This window comes from Talpa occidentalis, unplaced genomic scaffold, assembly GCF_014898055.3.
Source record: "Talpa occidentalis isolate TD23 unplaced genomic scaffold, MPIMG_talOcc4v2.1 talOcc4.11, whole genome shotgun sequence".
In the NCBI taxonomy this organism is placed as follows: Eukaryota; Metazoa; Chordata; class Mammalia; order Eulipotyphla; family Talpidae; genus Talpa; species Talpa occidentalis.
Window position 1 is genome coordinate 67,115,216 of NW_023601104.1, and position 24,384 is coordinate 67,139,599.

Consider the following 24,384-nt stretch of genomic DNA (forward strand, 5'->3'; position numbering starts at 1 on the left):
CGCGCCTGTTACTGGTCTGCGCGCTGCGGCGTAGGGGAAGCGCTTCAGGCCCGCAAGCCCCGCGCGTCCGGGTGGTGGTAGCGCCATGAGTTCCATCGGCACCGGGGTGAGTGTGTGGTCCCGTGGCGCGATAGTCTCCCCTAAGAATTGGCGGTAAAGGTGACCCGGACTGCCTGCTGGAGGTGGCCGTCCCGGGGTGCGCTGGGACTGCCTGCGCTCGGGGGGCTACTCCAGCCGCCGGGGGGCCACCCTGTCTTTGCGACGCTCGTCGCTAGGCCTGCGGTGGCGGCGACGCGCGCTCCTCAGCGCGGGCGGCGCGCTGGGCCGGCAGCCGCGGAGCCGCTGTGGATTGCTGAGTCACTTGCCAAGCTACCGCCGCTTAGGGAAACCGAAAGTGGAAACTCGTGGGGCCTGAAATGGTGTGTGTAGGTAGGGGTTGGCGGCAGTTGGCCTCTGGAGAAGCGCCGGGGCCAGACGGCTTGGGTGGGAGATCCGGGGCGCACTCCCTCCCCACGGGCCGCCGCTGCGGTTCCTAGGGTGCTGCCGACTCGCGCGCCTTTCCCCTCGTCCCTGCGAGTGGACTCACCCCTCTCTCTGTCCGGGCGCCCGATCCGGACAGAGCGAATAAGGGAAATTGTCTCAAAAGCTCAATCTGGGGCCTCCCTGGTGGCGCAAGGGGTTAAGACACAACCTATGAAGCAATCTGCAGCCACTGCAGCAAGAGTTCGATCCCCCGACCAGCCAGGGAGCTACCCACATGGCGCAGCAGACCTCTCCTGACTCGCCCGCTGCTCCCCTCAGCAGTGTATTTCAGTCAGTTTGCCTGTTCTGTACCCCACTCTGTCTCTGGTGAATCTTCTCACCCCCCCACACCTCTGGCCTGTACCCCAGTTCTTGTATGCATAAATGAATAAATCTTTTAAAAAAAAAAAGCTCAATCTGAAGAGCCCCTTAATCTCTCCTTTGTGTCAGCTTTTCCTGCGAGATTGATTAACAGCACTTGAATTAGCAACACTGCAAACCTTTGCTTGATTTGTTGGGGAGGTAACAGCTTCTTCTGACTTTTAATAGACTGTTGAGGATTTTTGGCGTTGGATTTGTTAACTTGTTCGGCTTACTATTTGCTTTTATTAAATGTGCTGCATATATGCAATCTTGTGGTTACTCCTTTTTGTGTATTCTTAGTATAGAAAATACGTTTTTGTTTAGAAATATTTGTTTGCACTAGAGGCATTAAATAATGAGTTCCTGAAATTGAGTTTGCAATTACAATAACGTTACCTCACTTTCCATTATTAGTGTTTCATTCTACAAACCCTTTACAAATACTTGATCATATAATATAGCCACATGAGTTATTTTGTATTACAGTGCTATAGTTAAGGATCTCCCATCTGACAGATCAGGAAACGGACTCAGACATTACTATTGTTGAATTACTTGTCTACTTGACACCTGTCCACTTCTCCCAAGAATGCCAGATATGAAGACTTGTCTACTTGACATTTCCCTCCACTTCATTGTTCACTAGCAATTTCAAGCTGCAGATCCAGACTGTGGCTTCAGCATGTCTTATTTTCACAGTAGTACCTTTTCTTATTTACTCCTGTGTCTCCAGCACCCAGATTTGTGCCTCATCTGATTTGAAAATGAACGGCTTAAGAATGAATTCATTATTCATTCCCTTGTAATGCCTAACACAAACCCTGGTTTTTCTCCTTCCCTTGCCGTTTACGTTCTGCAATCTTCAGCTCAGTGAATGGCCAAATTCTAGTTGCTCAAATGAGGGGAAAAAATCTGATTTATCTTTTTCACTTGACTCCTAGAGACAATTGATATATATATATATATATATATATATATATATATTAATTCTGTATTCAAAACATAACTGCTTTCTATCTCTTCCCCTGTAGCCTCCACCTTTGGAATACCTGATTTTTGCTTCTTTTCATGTTTTCTTAACAATTCATTTTCCAGATGAGTGTTTTTAAAATTTTAGATCATAGTACTAACCCCCTCTTCCCTGCACAGGCCCTCTTAGTATATGCAACATCGTTTGGGCCTACATACCTCTGGTTAAAATTTACTGTTCTCTTCACCAGTTACAGTGCTCAAGACACAGTGACCTTATTTCTTTTTTTGTATTTTACCAGGTTGTTTCTACTCTAACGTCTTTATGACAAATACCAGGATGAGGACTCCTCCATATCCTAAATGCCTAATTGTTTAGGTTTGATTCTCCCTAAAGGACTAAATGTAATTGCCGCTAAAGGCCTTCCCTGATCAGGTAGTCTATAGTTCCTCAGACTATCGCCTCACTGTGTCTTATTTTTATAGTAGTACCTTTTCTTATTTATTCCTGTGTCTCCAGCACCCAGATTTGTGCCTAGTCTGATTTGAAAATGAACGGCTTAAGAATGAATTCATTATTCATTCCCTTGTAATGCCTAACATAATAAGATACTTGTTAAACGTTTGAAAACAAAACAATCTGTCCCAAGTTTCACAGTTTGTTTGTACCACAAATTAAAATGCCCAGTGCTTTTTTTTACCAGTGTATTAATTAAATGTATTCTGTGTAAAAAGGTTCTGACTTCACCGGAGACTGCTTCCATTCCTTTTTCAGTAATGGAAATATAAAGTGTTGAACTTTTTCCTAACAATATTGTTATTCTGACATACTTCCCGTTCCTCTTCAAAGCAAAGCCTGTGTTGAGATTTAACCTAAACTGCCGATGTGTAAGCTATTTTGAGAAAAAAATACTGCCAAAGATGCATCATTATTAACTTATTTTTGCTTTTTCTGTCCTAGTATGACCTGTCAGCCTCTACATTCTCTCCTGATGGAAGAGTTTTTCAAGTGGAATATGCTATGAAAGCTGTGGAAAATAGTAGGTAAGAAATACTGTTTTATTTGAAATTAGAATTATTTTAACCAGGTATTAAATGTCTCCTTTTCTACTTTGTTGGTATTGAACTTTTGTTATATTACATTGGCACAAACCAGTCAGTATATGCTCTAAAATAATCTTAATACTCAGATTTCATTTTAGACTGGTTATTTACAATGAGCTTCAATCTTAGGTATTCAGTTGATCCAGGATTATTCTCTTAGCCATTTTAGCATTGTCTCATATGTAGTGTATGAAACCAAAATCATTTCTCTCCTAGCCCACTTTCCTTTTTCAGATTCTTAAATTACTGTTTTCCTTGACCACTAGGCCTGTGACCTTGTGACCTTATTTTTTATCTCATATTTTTGTTTTTCAAATGTATGCAGTAAATCTATACAGGTAGTAACATGTTTGTCTTAGCAGGGACTTTTAAAAATTGTTCTCTGAAGCCACACTGCATCCAAAAGGTGTAGGATCACTAAGATATTTTCATGTTGGATTCTCTCCCTTCAGTGTTTTTGTTGTTTAAAATAATGTACTATAATATTTCTTTCAGCACCTTTGTAATGTGTTGGTTAAATTGTTTAGCTTATTGACATATTTTATTAGTCTTTTATTAAATAAATTTTCCAGCCAGTTATACTTAAGTGACTATATTTTAGAATCTGGAGCACCTTTGGATGAATTAAAGAACATTAAAAAAAAGTTCAGTCATAACATCTCATTCAGATATTTTAAAGAATTATTTTTATTTTTATTTTTTTTTTTTTATAGAGGCATGTTTTTATTTATTTATTATATTTGTTTGTTTGTTTTGTTTATACATGCACTGGGTACAGTCAGAAGCGCGGGAGGGTGAGAGAAGTCACCAGAGCCAGAGTGGGGAGCAGAGCAGGCAGAAGGACCGAAGTACACTGCTGAGTGGAGCAGCGGGCGGCAGGAGAGGTCTGCGCGCCATGTGGGATCCTCCTCCGGTGGCCAGGGAGCAGCTGGGGATCGAACCGGCGCCGCAGAGGCCGCGGGCAGCTTCGCAACCCAGCGCTCAACCGCTGCGCCACCGGGGAGGCCCTAAAGAATTATTTTTAGATTTAACAAACAAGGTGTTGGTATTTGAGCTCACAGATTCTCATTGTAATGAAAACTTTTGGAGTAGATGGGAGTAGGGAAATGTTTCCAGAATTTCAGAAAAGTACACTTGTAAATACTGAGTTTTCTTACTTTGTCATAATACCCTCAATATTTGATTATGGAGTTTCGTGAGGGTAGAGACTGTTACTTGTTTTCTAATGTGCTGGCACTGCACATAGCAAACATCAGTAGTTGGCTAATGAATAAAATGTTCATTTGTGTCATCTTCTGAATGGTAGGAAGAAGGTACGTGGATTTCTAATGACTTAGGAAATAATTTTAAAATTCTGAGCAAAAATATAAGTAAGTCTGTTAGATTTGTAACGAAGCTAATATATTTTACATTTAAATGTGTTATTAGCTATATTGGTATTTATAAGCTACAAGTATCTGATACTATAAGGGAAATAAAGCAGTTAAGAATTTTAGGCTGAGGGCCTCCCGGGTGGCGCGGCGATTGAGCCCTGGGTTGCGAAGCTGCCCGCAGCCTCTGCAGCGCCAGTTTGATCCCTGGCCACCTGCGAGGGTCCCACGTGGTGCGCAAACCTCTGCTGGCGCCCACTGCTCCCCTCAGTAGTGTATTTCATCAGTCTGCCTGTTCCGTTCCCTGCTCTGGCTCTGGTGAATTCTCTCACCCTCCCGCACTTCTGACTGTACCCAGTGCTTGTATAAATAAATAAATAAATTTTAAAAAAAGAAAAAAAAAAGAATTTTAGGCTGAAATGTATTTGTCTCGTAAGCCTGAGAGAGTTGAGAAAGTCAAATTCAAGACATGGACCCATTGTCTTCCTGATGTATTAAGCATGGGAACTATCAAAACAAATAATTAATGACGTAAGAATGACTACCTAAAAGCACTTTTATTAGAATATGTAGACAATGATAATAACCATTTTACAAAAGCATCCCCCTAGAAGGTAATATACAAAAGAAAAAGGGGGGAAATTGAATTATTACCTTACCGTTTAGTCCAGCAAGGAGCCAAAATAGGATAGGAAGATTGTGCAAAGTAACTTAGAACAAAAATGTACATAAAATTTTGGGTTTTAAGGCCCCTTTATACTTATTTAAAGATATTCATTGAGGACCTCTCAGAGTATTTATTTATGAAGGCTATAGATTCTGTCAATATAAACTATGACCCCAAAGAGCTTTTACTTGAGCAGATGATGGTTCTATCAATATTTACTATTAAAAATTAAAACTGATAAATAAAAACTTAAATAATATTTAAATAGTTATATATTAAAGATTTAATGTTAAAGAAATTTAATTACTATAGTAAGATATTTAATAAAAATAATTTTCCCAAAATATTTTAATACTGTAAAGAGTGGCATTGTTTTACATTTTTGTAAATCTCATTTGTTAATAGAAGACAGACATATGAAGCAAATTAGGCATATGTTTGAAAAAATGGGGAGAGATTTAATACTTGTTTCAAGTAATTATGGATGTTCTTTGATACACCAAAAATGGAAAAATTGTAGTTTCTTAAAGTTTTGTTGCAATGTTGAGTCTGAAATATAATGTTGAACCTTTTGTATTTTCACAGTAAAGTCTATTAGATATTGTCTTGCATTTTGGATCAATACCCATGCATAATTTCATTGGAGGCTGGTCATTTGGAAAATAGGCTAGCACAACCCAGATTTTCTGTATTTGATATATTGTAAACTGTCAGAAACATCACATTTGTTAATATCTGCTACTGATGTGATCATAAGTTTGTACAAATTGGGGCACAGTGGTGATTATGTTCCTAAAATTCCAACTCAGGCTTGAAAACTTGTCACTTTAGTTACTTTCCTTGAAGTGATAGTTTTACTTTGTTCATGTTATAGGAAAAAAAAGGTTTACTATAAATCTTAAATGTAGGGCCTCCCCGGTGGCACAACGGTTGAGCGCTGTGTTGTGAAGCTGCCCACAGCCTCTGCAGCGCCAGTTCGATCCCCGGCCGCTGGCGAGGGTCCCACATGGCGCACAGACCTCTCCTGCCGCCCGCTGCTCCCCTCAGCAGTGTATTTTGTCAGTCTGCCTGTTCTGTTCCCTGCTCTGGCTCTGGTGAATTCTCTCACCCTCCCGCGCTTCTGACTGTACCCAGTGCTTGTATAAATAAATAAATAAATCTTAAATGTAAATAGCAGTTTGACATTCTTTAAAGGTAAAAAAAGGTACTCCATGAGAGAATTGACAAAATTTTTACTTGTTTTTTCCTTTAGGCAACCATAATATTTTGATGTATAGCAGAAGTACTTTGAATACTTTATATTTCATATGTTAATAAGAGATACTCAAGGACTGTCATTTAATAAAAATGATATTCTTAAAGTAGCTTAAAAATAAACAGTTGAGGGCTTCCCTGGTGGTGCAAGGGGTTAAGCACTATGAAGCAATCCACATCCTCTGCAGCACGAGTTCGATCCCTGGCTGGCCAGGAAGCAACTCACATGGCAGAGCAGACCTCTCCTGTCTCCCCCGCTGTTCCCCTCAGCAGTGTGTTTCAGTTAGTCTGCCTGTTCTGTTCCCCACTCTGTCTCTGGTGAGTCCTCTCTGGCCTGTACCCAAGCTCTGCATAAATAAATAAACTACTTTCCCCACACTTTGGGTATTGTCAATGGCAACCCTTTCAAGTTTAAACTCCTTGGCCCAGCTTTCAAAAAATCTGAAGAATCTGGGGCCTCCCTGGTAGCACAGGGGTTAGGACGCAACCTATGAAGCAATCTGCAGCAGCACTGAGTTCGATTCCTGGGGCCAGCCAGGGAAAAACCCACATTTCAAGACAGACCTCTCTTGTCTCGCCTGCTGCTCCCCTCAAGCAGTGTACTTTGGTCTTAAAAAAAAAAAAAAAATATTTTCATGAGACTACAAAGACACTGCCTTTTCTACTATAGGTGGACATTTATACTAAGGGTTCAGAAGAGTGGTGGTGAAACTAAAGGACTTTAACACAAATCAAGGCAGTGATGAGAAATAGCAATAGTACAAGTAAATGGATAGTATATTCTGCACTGCAACACTCTCAACTGTTTTTTTAAAGATTTATTTATTTATGCATGCATTTATTTATGCATGTGTTCCTTTGTGTGTGTGCCTTTTCATTTTTCTGATTGCTTTTGATTAGAATTACTTTATTAAAAGTATTAGAAGAACAAAGTAATGCATTTTAATTTTGAAATGGCAACATATTCCTCCACATTTTAAGGGATTATTTTAGCATCTCTTTTATTTAAAAGTTGTAGTTTTTTTTGTTTTTTTGTTTTTTGAAATATTTATTTATTTATACAAGCACTGGGTACAGTCAGAAGCGCAGGAGGGTAAGAGAATTCACCAGAGCCAGAGCAGGGAACAGAACAGGCAGACTGATGAGGTACACTGCTGAGGGGAGCAGCGGGCGTGGCTGGAGAGGTCTGTGCGCCATGTGGGACCCTTGCCAGCAGCTGGGGATTGAACCAGCGCTGCAGAAGCTGCGGGCAGCTTCGCAGCCCAGCACTGAACTGCTGCGCCACCAGGGGAGGCCCTAAAAGTTGTATAGTTGTACAAAACATTTTGTATACTTATAAACAATTCTTGATTATTGCAGAAGCACATGAGCTAAAGAAAATGTTATAATCCTTCCATGAAGATTAGTCACTGTTAACTTTTTAGTTTATGTTTAGCCTATCTTTTCTATGGCTATGTATTTTAATAGACATGAATTTAATGAACAGCTGTTTATAACATGGCTATCATATGCCAGATACTGCACCATTTTGTACATATTTTGTTGGCATCTTTTTCATTCTGTTCAATATTTTCAATTATTATATAAAGTTTATATCATATGCTATGTTGGTTTATTTTTTTTGGTTACATAAATAATTTATATGGGCCTCACTTATACTGTACATTGTTTACCATTGCTAGTTTTCAATCCTGTTTCTTTTAAAGTACTTGATATGTTTTACAGTTCTAAATATTACCTATTTTTGTGCTTTTAATAAAAAGGTGTTTTATTTTCAGTTAAAAATTGATTTCCTTCTACTTGTTTCAGTACAGCTATTGGAATCAGATGTAAAGATGGTGTCGTCTTTGGGGTAGAAAAATTAGTCCTTTCTAAACTTTATGAAGAAGGTTCCAACAAACGACTTTTTAATGTCGATCGGCATGTTGGCATGGTAAGGTCACATTTAAAAATGTTCTTTTTTGCCTTGTCCAATTTCTTGTGAAATAAGTGATCTGTATTTTAAAAATGTGATTATAAGAACCCATTTATTTCTTTAGCATTGAGACACACAGATCAGAGAGCAACCACAGAAGTAATCGGTTACTGGTTTGTGGACAGTTCACTATCTAAAAGAAAGGTACTATTCTCATAGTGATTGAAGACAGAAAAATCAAATTGTCATAAGAGGGGAGCGCGATGTAGAAAAAAAGAGATCCTGGCAGCATAGATCACAAATGAAGGCCTCTTTGAGTGGCAAAGAATGTTTAGCTTTTTTGTTATCACTTTTGAGAATCACTGTCATACTGAAGTTATTATCAGATAGAAAATGCCTGTATTGTAAGATGGAACACTAGGAAATGATGTTTAATGAAAGGAAAAGTGAACACATCCTTTTTAGTAGCTTATTAGGTATCATTGCATTTAAATTATTTCATGCAGTTGGTATCTTGAGTGACTACTTTGCACAATTGCAGCCCAACTCAAATCCATTACTGGTGCTTACTGAAGTCATCCTTCATAGATGTCAGACTTCTTCAGTGAAAACCACCACACACACAAAAAAAATATATACTAACCGTACCTACTGTAAAGGCAAGAAAGAAAAAATGATGAATTCTAGGTACGATGCTAGAGACTCATTATATAAAATCTCTCTGTAATCCTGACAACCCAGTGAAAGTAATTTTAATCCCATTTATTTTCAGCTGAGAAAACAGACTCTCTAGTGGCAAAGAAAGACACTGGGATTAAAATTGAGGTCTACATGATTCACATGTTAAGTCCAGAGCCCATTCTGCAGGGTGAAACTCTAACCCCACTAATTCTGTTGATAGCTTTAGTACTTCAAAATGAAAAGTATAATACACACAGAAAAGACTGGTAAAACAACCTATAAACTGTGAAACTACATGAATTAAAATGTTTTGCTGCTTCCTTGATTTTTTTCCTGAACCTGTTTTGTCTACTGAAAAGTTTATTGCCAATGATGAAAGTAGCTGGTGAGAGGGAACTAGAGTGGCATGCTTTCTTTTAGTAGAAAAACTTCGGGTGTATTTAAAAGAAAAAAATGCTAATACTACAGTTACTTCAGTGATGGAAACAGATTTATTGTCCTAAAAATTTCAAATTTGTCATTTAAAGTCAGGAAATCAATGGCATTCTGTAGAGCTGGAAATTGGAAAGACATTAGATATTGAAGAGGGAGAAATGAAGGATTGATGTTGTCATTTTTTAAATGATTTGAGAAGGGTCAGGGAGAGGAAGGATTAGGGTCAAAATAAGGGGAGGTGCAATTGTATGGGGAAATAACTAAAATGAAAATGCATATTGTGCAAAAATGAAAAAAGATGTAAGAATTATATAAAAAAAATGATTTGAGAATTTAGACTTCTCAGTAAGCTTTACTCAAAGCCTTTAGAAAATTCTTTAAATGGTGCAACTTAGGCTAGATAAACCTTAGGTAAGTTATTCTAAATACCAATTTCCTTACTGCAAAACTGGGTGATAAATAGTACCTTCCCTTACAGTTGTTTAAAAATAATGATCTCTGGAGAGGTGGCAAGGTTAAAAATGTGTATAGCATGTAGTCAGTATCAATGTGTATTTAGGAATTTTCATTATTACTATTGCTAGGTAGCAGTAGGAAAAAAGTGCTACTAAAAATTCTGATATTACCTTTAAATTCTACAAACAGACCTTGATCCCCAAGACCTGTGCTTCAGTGATTGTTTTCTTCTTTCTTTCCTCCCAAGGATTCTCTAGGCCAAAAGAAATATCCAAAGGTTCTGATATGTATTTAGGTTTTAAATACATTGCTAAATATTTGGTCTAAACAATAGTGTTTATATCTTAAGTAGCTATTTGGCGGGGGGGGGGGAATAAACCACATACAATATAAGAAAAAAATAAATTTGATTTTCAAGCTGCGGTTACTAGTATGTACTGCATAACTTCTTAATCTTTGGAATCAGATTGGATGCTGCCCCTTATTTACTGATCCACATTGATTTTTGCAGAGTAATTTTTTTTTTTTAATCATAGTAACTCAGCTTCTCAATTTTATGATGGTATTGAAAGGAATGCATTATGATCTGTGAAACTGGCAACTACTTTGATAACATTTCCTCCAATGTTTTACAACTCAGTTCACTACATTGCTCTAGTATTGCAGCATATGGTTTGGAACTGCAGTCCTAAACCACCAATCTTGGAACATTTGTGTTTGTCATAGTAGCTTATTAGTAAGTCAATAGTCTGAAAAGGGGACCTGAGTTGTGCCTTTTATACCAAAACTTTTAGTAGCTTTTTGAACATAGAATAGTTTAAATAAAAGATCAGTCCTTACCAAGACCCAGGGTTTTATTCTTTATAATGAAGTTTTAGATGGGGAGACATGGAAATTTATTATGGATGTATTTCTTCTGAGCACAATGGTTGGACAAAACAATGAAGTCATACTTGGTAAATTTCCAGTTCTCATACTCAAGCATCAAAATAACCTGAATGCCTGATAAAGATCGTTAAGCCAAAAAATTTACTTCTGTTGGCGATGCTTGTTTGAAAGAAAATAAGCCTACAGTAATTACATACTTTTCTCTGATTTGTGTTTATTAAATTTCCTCCCCTCCAGGCAGTAGCAGGCTTGTTGGCAGATGCTCGTTCTTTAGCAGACATTGCAAGAGAAGAAGCTTCCAACTTTAGATCTAACTTTGGCTATAACATTCCACTGAAAGTAAGTTAATAATTTGTTGAGAAGCCTTTTAAGTAATAATAGAAGCTTATTAATAAGCTCTTCTATTTCTTCTGCTCCCCATAGCATCTTGCGGACAGAGTGGCCATGTATGTACACGCATATACGCTCTACAGTGCTGTTAGACCTTTTGGCTGCAGGTATGAAATTTTGAGATAATCATTCAGGTCTGTGCTGTAGAATCTATTTTCCCCAGCACTTGAGCATCTTACTTCCTTAATAATGTGAACTATTACCAAGAAGTATTATGGTGGTGTACATAAAAATAAAACAGTGTACATAAAAAAAAAAAATTTTAAATACTGAAAAATACTACACAGATTTGAAGTAATGATAAAACACAGAACTCATAGTAATAACTTTGATGACAGTAAATTCTGTTATATTAGATTAAGACATTCTCAGGAAACTGCAAAATGATTTTAATTATATTCTGTGTTTTCATTATTTGGTGACCAACTGTACTGGTACATCAGTGTTCTCATTAGTTTCCATTTTAAATAATTTGGAGCAGTTAGGCAAAATGTTCTTAAATGGGAGGCTGTTTTAGTAGTCATAATGAATCTATACAAAATTTCACTTCATACTTTTGTTACAGTTTCTTCTTTCTGTTGTCAAGGTGAAGAGCTAGTATTTTTCTTTTGGGGAAAAGCTAGGATTTAGTTGCATCAAGACCTGGAATACTGTAAATACTCAAATACAGCTTCCCAGAGGAGCTCTGTCATTACTTTACATTTGTAAGACCTGTTTAAATTATAACTTTGCTTTTGCCCCTTCCCCCACCTTCTCTGGATTCCTCAGTTCTGTAGTCAGCTTTTTTTTTTTTTTTAAAGATTAATTTATGCATACAAGAATTAGAGTATAAACCAGAGATGCGGGGGGGTGAGAGGATCCACCAGAGACAGAGTGGGGAACAGAACAGGCAGACTGACTGAAACACACTGCTGAGGGGAGCAGTGGGGGAGACAGGAGAGGTCTGCTCTGCCATGTGGGTTGCTTCCTGGCCAGCCAGGGATCGAACTCGTGCTGCAGAGGATGTGGATTGCTTCATAGTGCTTAACCCCTTGCACCACCAGGGAGGCCCTGTAGTCAGCTTTTAAGATTAAAAATGGATCTGTCGGTCCTCCCCTGGTGGTGCAGCGGTTGAGCACCGAGCTGTGAAGCTGCCCACAGCCTCTGTAGCACTGGTTTGATCCCTGGCCACTGGCGAGGGTGCCACATGGCGCGACAGACCTCTCCTGCCGCGCCCGCTGCTCCCCTCAGCTGTGTATTTCTTCATCATTCTGCCTGTTCTGTTCCCCACTCTGTCTCTGGCGAATTCTCTCACCCTCCCACGCTTCTGACTGTACCCAGTGCTTGTATAAATAAATACATAAATCTTAGAATAAAAAAGGATCTGCCATATGACTCAGCAGTTCCACTCCTAGGGATCTACCCACGAATACAAAAACACTAATTTGAAAGGAAACTTTAAGTACTCCAAAATGGGTGAGCGGATCAAGAGGACATGGTATATACACAGGATGGACTAGTACTCAATAATCAAAAAAAGACAAAGTTGCCATTGTAGAAGCCACAGGTTTGGCCAACCCAAGCCTGACCTGGGGCCTCTGCTGTCCACTTCCTGCTTATCTTAAGGCTCTCAACTGAGTTCTGAATTCATCAGTTCTGTTTTTGTTTTTGTTTTTTTTTTTAAGATTTATTTATACATACAAGAGCTGGGGTACAGGCCAGAGATGTGGGGGGGGGGTGAGAGGATTCACCAGAAACAGAGTGGGGAACAGAACAGGCAGACTGCTGAGGGGAGCAGCAGGCGAGACAGGAGAGGTCTGCTGCGCTATGTGGTTGCTCCCTGGCCGGCTGGGAATCAAACTCGTGCTACAGAGGCTGCAGATAGCTTCGTAGTGCAGTGCTTAACCCCTTGCGCCACCAGGGAGGCCCATCATCAGTTGTTTTTAAGGGAGTAAGAATAGTGGACAGAACTTTTTTCAGTATTTATTGAGTGCTTACTACCGGTCAGTCTTAGAAGTTGTGAAGGATATAGAGATGATTGTGATATAAATTTAGAGGTGGTAATAAAGATACATACTGAGTATAGTATGTATTTAGGGAATGGATTCTTCTGGAAAGATGGCAAAATAAAGGATGTGAGATTAGGCAGAATGATGAGGATTTTCCAGGCATAGGAAATGGTATGAAAAATTACATGAGCATTTCAAGTAATATGTACTGTATAAGGTTAGATGACATTAAAGATTAGGATGCGATCAGGTCATAAAGAAGTCGTCTGTGCTCCATGCTACAGACATGTTTAAAGTAATCAGTTACATATGTTGAAAGATAAGTCTCAAAGCAGATGGAAAGGAATAATGGTAGCGGTCAAAACTGGATATTCTGCACAGGAAATGATGTGTAAGATGAGACTTTTTTTTTTTTTAAGATTTATTTATTTATGCATATAAGAACTGAGGTACAGGCCAGAGGTGGGGGGTGGAGAGAGGATTCACCAGAGACAGTGGGGAACAGAACAGGCAGGTTGACTGAAATACACTGCTGAGGGGAGCAGCAGGCGAGTCAGGAAAGGTCTGCTGTGCCATGTGGGCAGCTCCCTGGCTGGGGATCGAACTCGTGCTGCAGTGGCTGTGGACAGCTTCATAGGTTGCATCTTAACCCCTTGCACCACCAGGGAGGTCCTTGTTTCCATTTCTAAGGCAAATGTAAATTTGCAATTTCAGAAAATCAGTAATTCACAATAGCTATTGAAGGGTGGAGAGTTTGATATTCATCTGTTAGTATTCTTTTGTCTTTACTGCTATCTCCTCAGGAATGTTTCATCAGAAGTTTAATAATAAACACAGCCACGTGAATTTTGAGCAATTTCAAGTATGTACTAGATTATATTAAAACTACCTTGCTTAAGTACTTACTATGAGTAATGGTTTATATTAGAAAGTATAACTGCATTTTTATTGGTTTTTTTAGTACTTTCATGCTAATCAGAACAATGGTTTAATATACTTTTATGTAGTTTCATGTTAGGATCTTACAGTGTGAATGACGGTGCACAACTTTACATGATTGACCCATCAGGTGTTTCATACGTGAGTAATTCTGGATTATCTTAAGTTCTATTTTTAGCTTAATTGTTTATCTTTAGTACAATTAATAAAGATAACTTACGGATATGAGGCCGGGAGGGGGAGGAACGATTTGTGGCTTTCAGTATGTTGTCTATACAAACTGCATAGTATATATAAAATTTTTAAAAATATACCATTTCTTTTACTACTCTACATTAGCAGTCTTAAATGTAAATATATTCCCTTTTTGAAAGGATTTTAAATGGGCTTACATGGGCCTTCTTCTACCTTTTCTCAACTTTTTCTTAAAGATTGATTTATTTTTATTTTTGCGTAGAACTGATAAATAGGCTGACGATAGCTTGATAGTGCTGAGACTTGAACACCTGTGCCACCAAAGAGGCCCAGCTTCACACATTTTAAGGGATTTTTAGATTTTTTTTTTTAAAGTCTATTGTCATGATACATATTATAAATGGATATTCTTATCTATAAAAGGTGATAACATTCATTAGTAATGAAGGAGGGTTTAGAGTATTGAACTCAGAACTACCTTGTTTTCTTTCAGGAATAATTATATTTTACTCTAATGTTAAATTTTTTTCATTCTTACCCTCAAATATGTATAATGACAAAACCTGCTTTTCTTTGGATATATGTCTATGCGATAGAATCCAGATTAGTGTTGAATTAAATTGGCATTTTAATTTTTTAAAGATTTATTTATTCATGCATATAAAAACCAGGGTACAGGCCAGAGTTGTGGGGGGTGGTGAGAGGATTCACCGGAGACAGAGTGGGGAACAGAACAGGCAGACTGACAGAAATACACTGCTAGGGAAGCAGCAGGCAAGACCAAAGAGGTCTGCTATGCCATGTGGGTATCTCGCCAGCTGGCTGGGATTGAACCTGCACTGCAGAGGCTGGGGACAGCTTCACAGCACTGCGCTCAACCACCTGTGCCACCAGGGAGGCCCGCATTTTAATTTTTAAGCCCCTTGTTCATAAGAATGTTTGACTATATTCCTACCTACTTAATTTTGAAAATCATTTAATATCCTTTCTTTAACTTTAAAATAAAAACAATAGTAGCCATTGATGATAATATGTTCATTTAGTTAAATTGTATGTATTTTGTTGTATGTTCTTTTTAAATAGGGCTACTGGGGCTGTGCGATTGGCAAAGCAAGGCAAGCAGCAAAGACAGAAATAGAAAAACTACAGGTAATATATACTTTAATGATTTGATTTCTGCTATAACATCCTCATGTAGTGAAGTTTTATCTCATCACAAAGTAAACCTATTAGTTCAAGGACATATTTTGATTTGTTTTGGGCAGAGCTTTCTGAAACTGCTAAGTAGCTGGAGATGCAAACTGGTAGCAAATATGTAAGTTGTGTCATGCATGGATCCCAATGATTATGACTACAACTTACCATAAATCCTTAATCCAGAAAAATACATTTCAATAAAATTTCAAAAAGCACTTGAAACCCATTCATATTGTTCTGTGGGCTTTAGATTGTGGACTGTGGTATTTTACTATATCATTTCTTCTCTGGAGCATGTCTTTTGTCTATGAAGTCTTGGACTAAGAGTCTGAAACATAAAATCCCATTTTATTCCAACCACCCATTTCTCTTTCTAAGAGTCATAAATTCATCTATAGTGTCACTTTTCTTTAACATTTGCTCATTTTCCTTTTAGGCATAAACCGGTGAACTTAATATTGAAACAATATATCTCAAACTTAATTGCTTTTGAGACTTTCTTGAAAGGCAGGCATAGGAAAAGTTCACATATCTTTGATATTAATGCTGTATTAAAACCTTACTCAACTAATTACTCATTAAACTTCTCTTTTAAGGTCAGGTTAGAGAAAACATCTCTTTTGTGCTTGGTATTTGCTAAGTCTTAGACTTGTAAAGCCTAACTCACAATTAAAATTTTAGCAAAACCAACAAAAGGATCTTTGAGATTCCTTAGCCTAAGCCCAGCCCTGGGTTAAACACACTACCCAGACCTCATGATCAGTGTTCTTTCCCATTACACATGTCTTACTATAGTGCTAAGTTATTGTCTTCTTTTTTTTCCTTTTGCTTTCAGTCTCCTCTTAGTATTATTTGGAAATTTTTAAATGAGTATTTAGGGCAGTCAGCTATCTCTTTGTCTCTCTGTAGTTAAATTCTAGCAAGAATGGGAAAACCAAAAGTCCTAGCTAAGAATTTAGAAAAATTGTGTCAGTAGAATTACATGTATACTTAAATGATACACGGGCTCTAAATCAAAAGTCAGAAAATGATGCCCTACAGCCTGCTTTTTAAAGTTTTATTGGAACACAATCACATTCAGAATTGGCTGATTTCAAACAGTAGAATTTAATAGTTGGAACAGGTATCAAAGATCAAATGGATCATAAGGTCTAAAATATTTACTCTTTGGCCCTTTACTGAGTTTCCTGAATCCTCCTCAACATCATTGTCTTTTTCTGATGTTATTTATCAAAAACACTATTTTATAAAAATTTCATGAACTTATATAAAAATTTATCATTTAAAATGTGCCTTTGTATAATACAATGTTTTTCTAAATACAGAACTTAACCTATAAAGGCAAAAGCATAAGGGTGGGTATTCTTTTCCTTCTCTTCACTCCCAATATAAAAAAATTTAAACAACAGAATAGTATAATAAACCTTTCCATGTAGATTGAACAGTTACTATTTTCCAATATTTTTTCTGAAATACTTTAAACAAAAATTACAGATACCATGACATTGATCCGTAAATACTTCAGCATTCATCTCCTTAGAATAACATTATCAAATATATCATCTAATATTCAATCTTCAGTATAAGTGCCTCAGTAATCTCAACAGTGTCATAATTTTTTCAAATTACAGTATAAAGTTCATACGTTGAGGGGCCTCCCTGGTGGCGCAGGTGGTTGAGCGCTGTACTATGAAGCTGTCCGCAGCCTCTGTAGCGCGGATTCAATCCCGGCTGGCCAGTGAGAATCCCACATGGCGAGCAGATTCTCCTGTCTCGCCTGCTGCTCCTCTCAGCAGTGTATTTCGCCAGTCTGCCTGTTCTTTTCCCTGCTCTGTCTCTGGTGAATCCTCTCATCCTCCCGTGCATCTGGCCTGTACCCTGGTTCTTGTATAAAAATAAAATTAAAAAAAAAAATCTTTAAAGTTCATACATTGCATTTGTTTCTTATATCTTGAGTTCTCTCTTTCCATTATAATTTTCTGTTTTTTTTCTGTCTCCTGTACAGGCAGCTAGAAGCATCAGGATTTCTAGAGATGCAGTAATTGAGTCATCTAAGCCTGAACTGCTTATCTCTAACCATTTTCCATTCTTAGCATATGCCAGTTTGCTCAGACTTTTTAAAAAATCTTGTGTATTCAGAAACACATATGCCTAATAGATCCTGCATCTGCTGGTTCTTTCCCGTACCTGCACTGTATAAACTCCTCAGCCAGGCATTTAAGTGCTATTTTCTATCCTACTTTGAAAAGTTCATTGTAAGAATACTATATAACCTATGATATGAAAAAATATTTTGGTTTTCCTCTTCTGCTTTGTGTATCTTCCTTGAAATCAAAGTAAGTCCAATGTGTGTTCTAAGGACCCAGTCAAATCTTGATTCTGTCAAAGCTTTGACATTTTATATTTTTGTCTTGAGTAGTTTCCATGAGGGACAATTTATCTTATGCCTTCATCTCTCTTTATCTTTTGTATAGTAGGTAGTCACAGTTTGTTTGCATTTTATTCTTCTAAATTGGCTATAAAAAGATTTTTTCAGTCTTTGAAACATAAGGGGTGCCTATGAATAGTTTTAGAGGATCTGCATTCTTATAAATTTTAATACCACAGAATTAGTTCCCAGCCAGGGGTTGCCAAGACTCTCTTTCAGTGTAGTAATTTAAAATCATTTTAGGTGATTTTGCTAAGTTTTATGTATGCAGCTATCAGGAGCATTAGAGGTTGGTAGAACTCCTGAAAAGAATCTGAAAAATAGTTACCAAAGTGGTATGTTTTCCTTTTGACACATAATTTAATATATTTTCTGTAGATGAAAGAAATGACCTGCCGTGATGTTGTTAAAGAAGTTGCAAAAATGTAAGTTGAAATTTTCCTAACCATTGACAAAAATATTTTCTTGCCATTACTTATACATAATTCTAAGAGACTGTTTTGCTAAAAAATAGTTCAGTGCATCATTATTAGAAGGTGAATTTAACATTCTCAGAAGTCACATAAATGATATTTTCTGTATTTCAAGAGATAATGAGATGAAAAAAATAGCTTTTGACAATGGACTGTGTAGGTGACAGAATTCATCTAAATAGATGTGGTGAACCTCTAAGTTTATACTCAATTATGTCTGTACATGGTCCACAAAGCCTGCTTATTTTTATAATCTGTTTCTCTGGGAAAGATGTATCTTAATAATGAAAGTTATTTTTCTTTAAAAGATTTTATTTATACAAGAGCTGGGGAATAGGCCAGAGGCGCAAGAGGGTGAGAGAATTCACCAGACACAGAGCAGGGAGCAGAACAGGCAGAAGGACCGAAGTACACTGCTGAGGGGAGCAGGGGATGAAGCAGGAGAGGTCTGCCCCACCTTGTGGGAATCCCCTTGGCCAGCCAGGAGATGAACCAAACTGGTGCTGCAGAGGCTGCGCTCAATCCGCTGCACCACCCCACCGGGGAGGCCCGGAAGTTTAGTTTTTGTTTTTTTTTTTTTAATACTTATTTATGCATGCAAAAACTAGGGTGTAGGACAGAGATGCAGGAGTGGGGGTAGATGATTCACCAGAGACTGAGTGGGGAGCAGAACAGGCAGATCTACTGAAATACACTGCTAAGGGGAGCAGAGGGCAAGATAGTGTTTTGCTGTTGCCATGTGGATAGCTACCTGGCCAGGGATAGAACTTGTGCAGTGGCTGTGGATAGCTTCATTGTGCTGAGATCTAACCCCTTGGGCCACCAGGGAGGCCCCAATCATGAAAGTTTTTGTAATAAGATGAGGTGAGCAGTATTTCAAAAACATTTAAAAACAGCCTGAAAGGGCTTTAAGTGATTTATGACAGTAGAATGCTACATAACACAGGATAGTGAGCAACAAAAGTCAGTAAACCTGAGTGGCAGTGGTTCAGAATTCATGATTCTTCCAGATCAAAGAATGCAAGCATTTGGTAAACAAACAAAAAAGTGCAATGAAATGCTGATTTTTGCAGCCAGCATTTAAAATTTTAAAATAACAGCACTCCACAGATTCACAGCACCTGAAACTATTGCACATTAGAATTACATGAACACAGATTAGTTAGCTCTTTGTGTGTCTCCGGTTTTATGATAATGATAGAAATCCTAGAGGGCTCTTCTATGCTGAAAATACATTCTATTTTGGTAATCCTGAGTGTATCAAAATTTCATATGTGCTTTGTAATTTTCTAATTATTTTTACCAGTTTTGCTACTGCACCACCCCCTTTACTATTAGAACCCTTCCAGTTTATTGTGAAGAATTCATTGTGATTAGTTAGTAACTTAGGAAAACTGGGAACTAGCATATGATAGAGCCACTTAAAGAAATTAAATAGTCCTTACTGAACTGACCAACAGTTTAAAATGGTAAACTCAATTTCCTTAACCAAAATTGCTTCTAGAAATCAGCCCGTCCCACTCCTTTTATGACCAGGTTATATCCATGTACAGAGCCATCCCTTTTATCATTTTCTAAAAAGGAGCACTAGGAATGCTATCTTGTATTACAGCAAGGCTTCAGGAAGACCTCCACAGTAACTGTAAGGATGAAAACTAAAATAAGAAAGATTTCCTGATAATTTTTTGATACTTTTAATATATTGTTTGATGTTCCCTCTGTTTACTACAATGTAGTGCTTGTCATTGCTTGTTCATGTTTGAAGACCAGGTTGAGTAGAATATAATTCTTATAAAATTGACAAGATGTTTAAAAAGATTCTTGTCAAATAGCTGCAGATTAGAGACACCACTAAAAATTGCAAGCACATTAATCAGTATGTCTTAAAATTAAGTAGTTAATAAATGAAAAAAACCTGAAACAAGAGGTAAATGATGGCTTTTTTCCTGTTTGAATCTGTGTTCCTTACGAGGTTTATGTCTTTTAAAACAGTATTAAAAACACAGCCAGGTTTGTTGTACGTTTATATTGAATCATGTGTACTGTTTAATTTTATATCAACCCTTGTATATTTTGTCTTTTCTAATGTTTGTAATAAGTCTATCTGTGTATAATTTTATAAATATTAATATTAGGGTTAGATATTTAATAATTTGTAGTGACTGGGTGCATGAAGTATGTGTGTAGATGACCAAATGATCTTTCTTTTCTGTTCTAGAATTTATATAGTACATGATGAAGTTAAGGATAAAGCTTTTGAATTAGAGCTCAGCTGGGTTGGTGAATGTAAGTTACTTTTGTACATTTATTCATTCTTGGAGTCATCTATAGTTAATCTAATTTGCCACCAATTGCCTTTAATTTTTTAAAAAGATTTATTCATTTATTTATTTATACAAGCACTGGGTACAGTCAGAAGCGCGGGAGGGTGAGACAGAGCAAGAACGGGGAGCAGAACAGGCAGAAGGACCAAAGTACACTGCTGAGGGGAACAGCGGGTGCAGGAGAGGTCTGTCGCACCATGTGGGACCCTCACCGGTGGCCGGGGATTGAACCGGCGCTGCAGAGGCTGCGAGCAGCTTCGCAGCCCAGCGCTCAACCGCTGCGCCACCAGGGGAGGCCCAACTGCCTTTAATTTTTAAAATAATTTATTTATATATAGAAAAGTCACAGTTAAAAATTGACTAGCCTCCCAAGGTGACCCTTTGAGTGTCCTTGAAATCCCTGTCCACTGTCTTCCCAGAGTAACCAGTATCCTTAATTCTAACACCATGAATTGTTTTGCTTGTATGGAATTACACTATAAACTCTCTTGTCCGTAACTTTAGTGTTGTATTTGTACAAATCATGTCTTATATAGTAATACTTGTTTGACTTGCTTCATGGTGTGTGTTGTTTTATGTACCAGTTTATACATTTTCTCTGTTGGACAATTTGGTAGTTTTTTTTTTAATATTAAAGATTGGTTTATTTATGCATACAACAGCTGGGGTACAGGCCAGAGATGCAGGGCGTGGGGAGTGACAGGATTCACCAGAGTGGGGAAAAGAACAGGCAGACTGACAGAAATACACTGCTGAGGGGAGCAGGGGGCGAGTCAGGAAAGATCTGCTGCTCCATGTGAGTTGCTCCCTGGTAGGCCAGGGATTGAACTTGTGCTGCAGAGGCTGCAGATTGCTTCATAGTGCTGTGCTTAATCCCTTGCCTCACCAGGGAGGCCCTGGTAGCCTTTTTTTAAAACTATAATGTTTCTGCAACATTTTATATGGTTATTTTGGTACACAAATGTAGCATTTCTGTTGGTATTATACATAAAAAGTGGAATTTTAGTGGATGATGAAATATAAACATGTTCAGCTGCAGTGGGTATTGCATAAATTTATCCCAATCACTGGGTGGCGAATACAAAAGAAAGCCAGATTAGATTTACCAGGTAGTCTCTTTTTGAAGAAAGTTCTGAACAATATACCCTTTTTTTAAACATCCTTTTCATATTTTTCAGTTATTACTAAGGAATCACCAATTTTTTCTTTGTAGCACAGGACTTTAAGGCTAGCCTTAAAAAAAAAAAACACATACTGTGTATTAACAAGTACTCAGGATTTATCATATCATCAGGATAAATCATAGTGTAATCTTTGTTCTAAGCTAACGTTTTTACAAATTTAATCTCATCTGGAGAAAAAACAAAGATGTGTTCAACGTGTCTGGTACTACGAAGTACAGTTTTACATATTAAGTGGGTTTGTATATCTGTGCAGGTTGTATGGTATTAGCAAATAATCTAGTCCTCATTTTTAATTCATTTGAATGTTTGCCTTAATTTTCAGTAACTAAAGGAAGACATGAAATTGTTCCAAAAGATATAAGGGAAGAGGCAGAGAAATATGCTAAGGTAAGCCACAGCACTGAAAACTTACTTTGCTGAAGGTATCATGGAAATAAGTGAATAAAAGAACTTGGTTGATTCTATTTCTAAATAACACGAGTTGAGCTAAACCACGAATGGAATTTTCAAGGGGATAAAGTTGATCTGATTCCAAAAAGTTTTTGTGTGCAAATGACAAGAATTTGGGGGGGACATTTACTGCATTCATACTGTATTTTACCAAGAACATAATTATTGTTAGAGCAAGATACACTTATTATCCTTTACTTGTGTGTCTTATTCTAAAAGTGTTCATTTTTCAGTTACAAAGAATTTTTAATGACAGGTGCTTAATGAATTGATTCCAGTTGTTAAAGCAATATTAAAAGTTGATTTTAAATACTATTTTTCTCTTAATAGGAATCTTTGAAGGAAGAAGATGAATCAGATGATGATAATATGTAACATTTACTTCAGCATCTGTTTTAAATTTCTAATATGGTCCCATGTAACTATTTCGCTTACTGGATTATTACATATCCATTAACCAGTTTTCATTAAACTTTTGTCTTGTAATGACTGAAGTCTGGTTAATATCTGCTTGACAAAATTTGTGGGGATAATTCAGCACATATTTACTCAGCATTAAAATACTGCAAAAAAAAAAAAAACATGCTTTGGAATCAGATTAATTCAGGGCTCATCACTCAACTAGAATCTAAAGATTGTATCTAGCTAAGATACAGTATATAAAAAGTACCTAAAGGCAAATGATGCCATAGCCCAGTTTTTTATTTACCAAAATTATTGTTGGTTATTAGTCACTGTTAACCTTCTGGAAGTGATACACAAGACAGATGTTTAACAGGTTGAAAGGTCAAAAATACTTTTTTTCTTCATTGTGGTGAGGAGTGGACTTAAGGATCCAAAGTCCCTATCCTGTCACTTAAATAGAAATAGCCATATTTTCTGCCAAAAAACCCAGAATGTATGTGGAAGTGCTCTGTAAGCAGATATGTTACTAAATGGAATAATCAGTCTTGTAACTAGGAAGAACGACTGTTAACAACCTCAACTAACACTCCAAGCAGGAAGAAACAATTTGAACTGAGGCCAGGTAGACACACCCTTTTTATTGGGTTCATGCCAGTATCGTTCCCTTAAAACTGTCATGCTTTCTAAGAAAGTAATCTAGTCATTGAACTTAGCAGTGGGGTATTGCTGGACTCTGAGCACGTGTGTAGTTTATATTATACATGCAACTCAAATCAGTATCAAATTAATATGGCTACTGTCCTGTATTAATACAATTACTTAGCTACTCATTTACCTCAGAATGATGCTGGTCGTGGGTAAAAACTTGAACAACATTAAACCTACCTACAGAGAGATTTAACTTCATAAGATGATTATCCTGGAAAAGAGTATCGGGTTATTGTATACTTTTCCGAAGTATAAGTAGCACATGGACCTTCTACTCTTGAACAAGGCAGAACTGGAGCAGAACAGGCAGATCTGAAACACACTGCTAAGGAGAGCAGCAGGTGAGATAGGAAAGGTCTGCTGTGCCATATATGGGTTAGCTCCCTGGTAGGGGATCAAACTCAAGCCATTGTGGTGGGTCTTGAGCAGTGTAGTGCTGAGACTTTAAGCCCTGGGCCACCACAGAGGCCCCTATAAAGGCACTTTGTAACTTACTAGTAATGAGATATGATTACTTCTGTGGGGTAGGGGAGAAATAAGACTGCTACATTTTACTTTGACAAGATTACAATTTTATTTCCAGAAAAGATTCAGTACCTTACTACTGTAAATCTTCTTGCTATTGGTACCTAAAAAAAATAAAAAATAAAAAATGTTTCAAAGAATAAACATTTAGTTTAGAGAGTAAAAATAATTTAGATTATAAAACCACTTATCTGACAAGACTCCATTTGCTTTTGTTTCTGCCATTCATAAAGATACCTGAAAAATAAGAAAAAATTGTTTTACGTCATCAATATTTTTAACTAACATTACTCTTAAGATTTAAAGAGAAAATTACAATGACAAATTAATCCAACAGCAAATTAAGATTAAAAATTTTTTTTTTGGTCATTATGTAAAAATATCTACTTACAAAACACCGTTAAAAAAAAAATAGAATAAATCCACAAATGAAAAATGTCAATGTAGAACACTCAAACTAATGTCTTTCGAATTCCAAAATGTAATCTAGACAAGACTTCTATTTCACTTTTCTGCACATACCCATATTGTATTCACCGTGCCTGGCTATTTTC

General features: G+C 37.3%; 1 protein-coding gene and 1 long non-coding RNA gene across 5 annotated transcripts in view; one reads left to right on the top strand and one right to left on the bottom strand.

Annotated features, from left to right (window-relative positions):
• Nucleotides 1-22,678, top strand: PSMA3 (proteasome 20S subunit alpha 3). The gene is made up of 11 exons (XM_037503420.2): nt 1-106; nt 2,816-2,898; nt 8,059-8,182; nt 10,862-10,963; nt 11,048-11,121; nt 14,010-14,082; nt 15,220-15,285; nt 18,140-18,186; nt 20,453-20,520; nt 22,065-22,129; nt 22,523-22,678. Exons 1-11 carry the CDS (start codon nt 86-88, stop codon nt 22,565-22,567), a joined length of 768 nt encoding a protein of 255 aa, XP_037359317.1. The 5' UTR covers nt 1-85; the 3' UTR covers nt 22,568-22,678.
• Nucleotides 13,408-24,384, bottom strand: part of LOC119239134 (uncharacterized) — a 23,161-nt gene continuing 12,184 nt past the window's right edge. The window contains exons 4-5 of one of the 4 annotated variants that reach the window (XR_008550119.1): nt 15,499-24,067; nt 13,408-13,687 (exon numbers count right to left, since the gene is read on the bottom strand). This is a non-coding gene — a long non-coding RNA (uncharacterized LOC119239134). Of the gene's footprint in view, nt 13,688-15,042; nt 24,068-24,384 lie in introns of those variants that run through there. The other 3 variants (XR_008550121.1, XR_008550120.1, XR_005123759.2) reach the window with 3 other exon arrangements.

Coding starts and splice junctions, on each gene's coding strand:
- PSMA3 (XM_037503420.2), top strand. CDS start 86: ATGAGTTCCATCGGCACCGGG. Junction 10,964..11,047: donor GCTATAACATTCCACTGAAA/GTAAGTTAATAA, acceptor TGCTCCCCATAG/CATCTTGCGGACAGAGTGGC. Junction 18,187..20,452: donor GTTAAAGAAGTTGCAAAAAT/GTAAGTTGAAAT, acceptor TTTCTGTTCTAG/AATTTATATAGTACATGATG.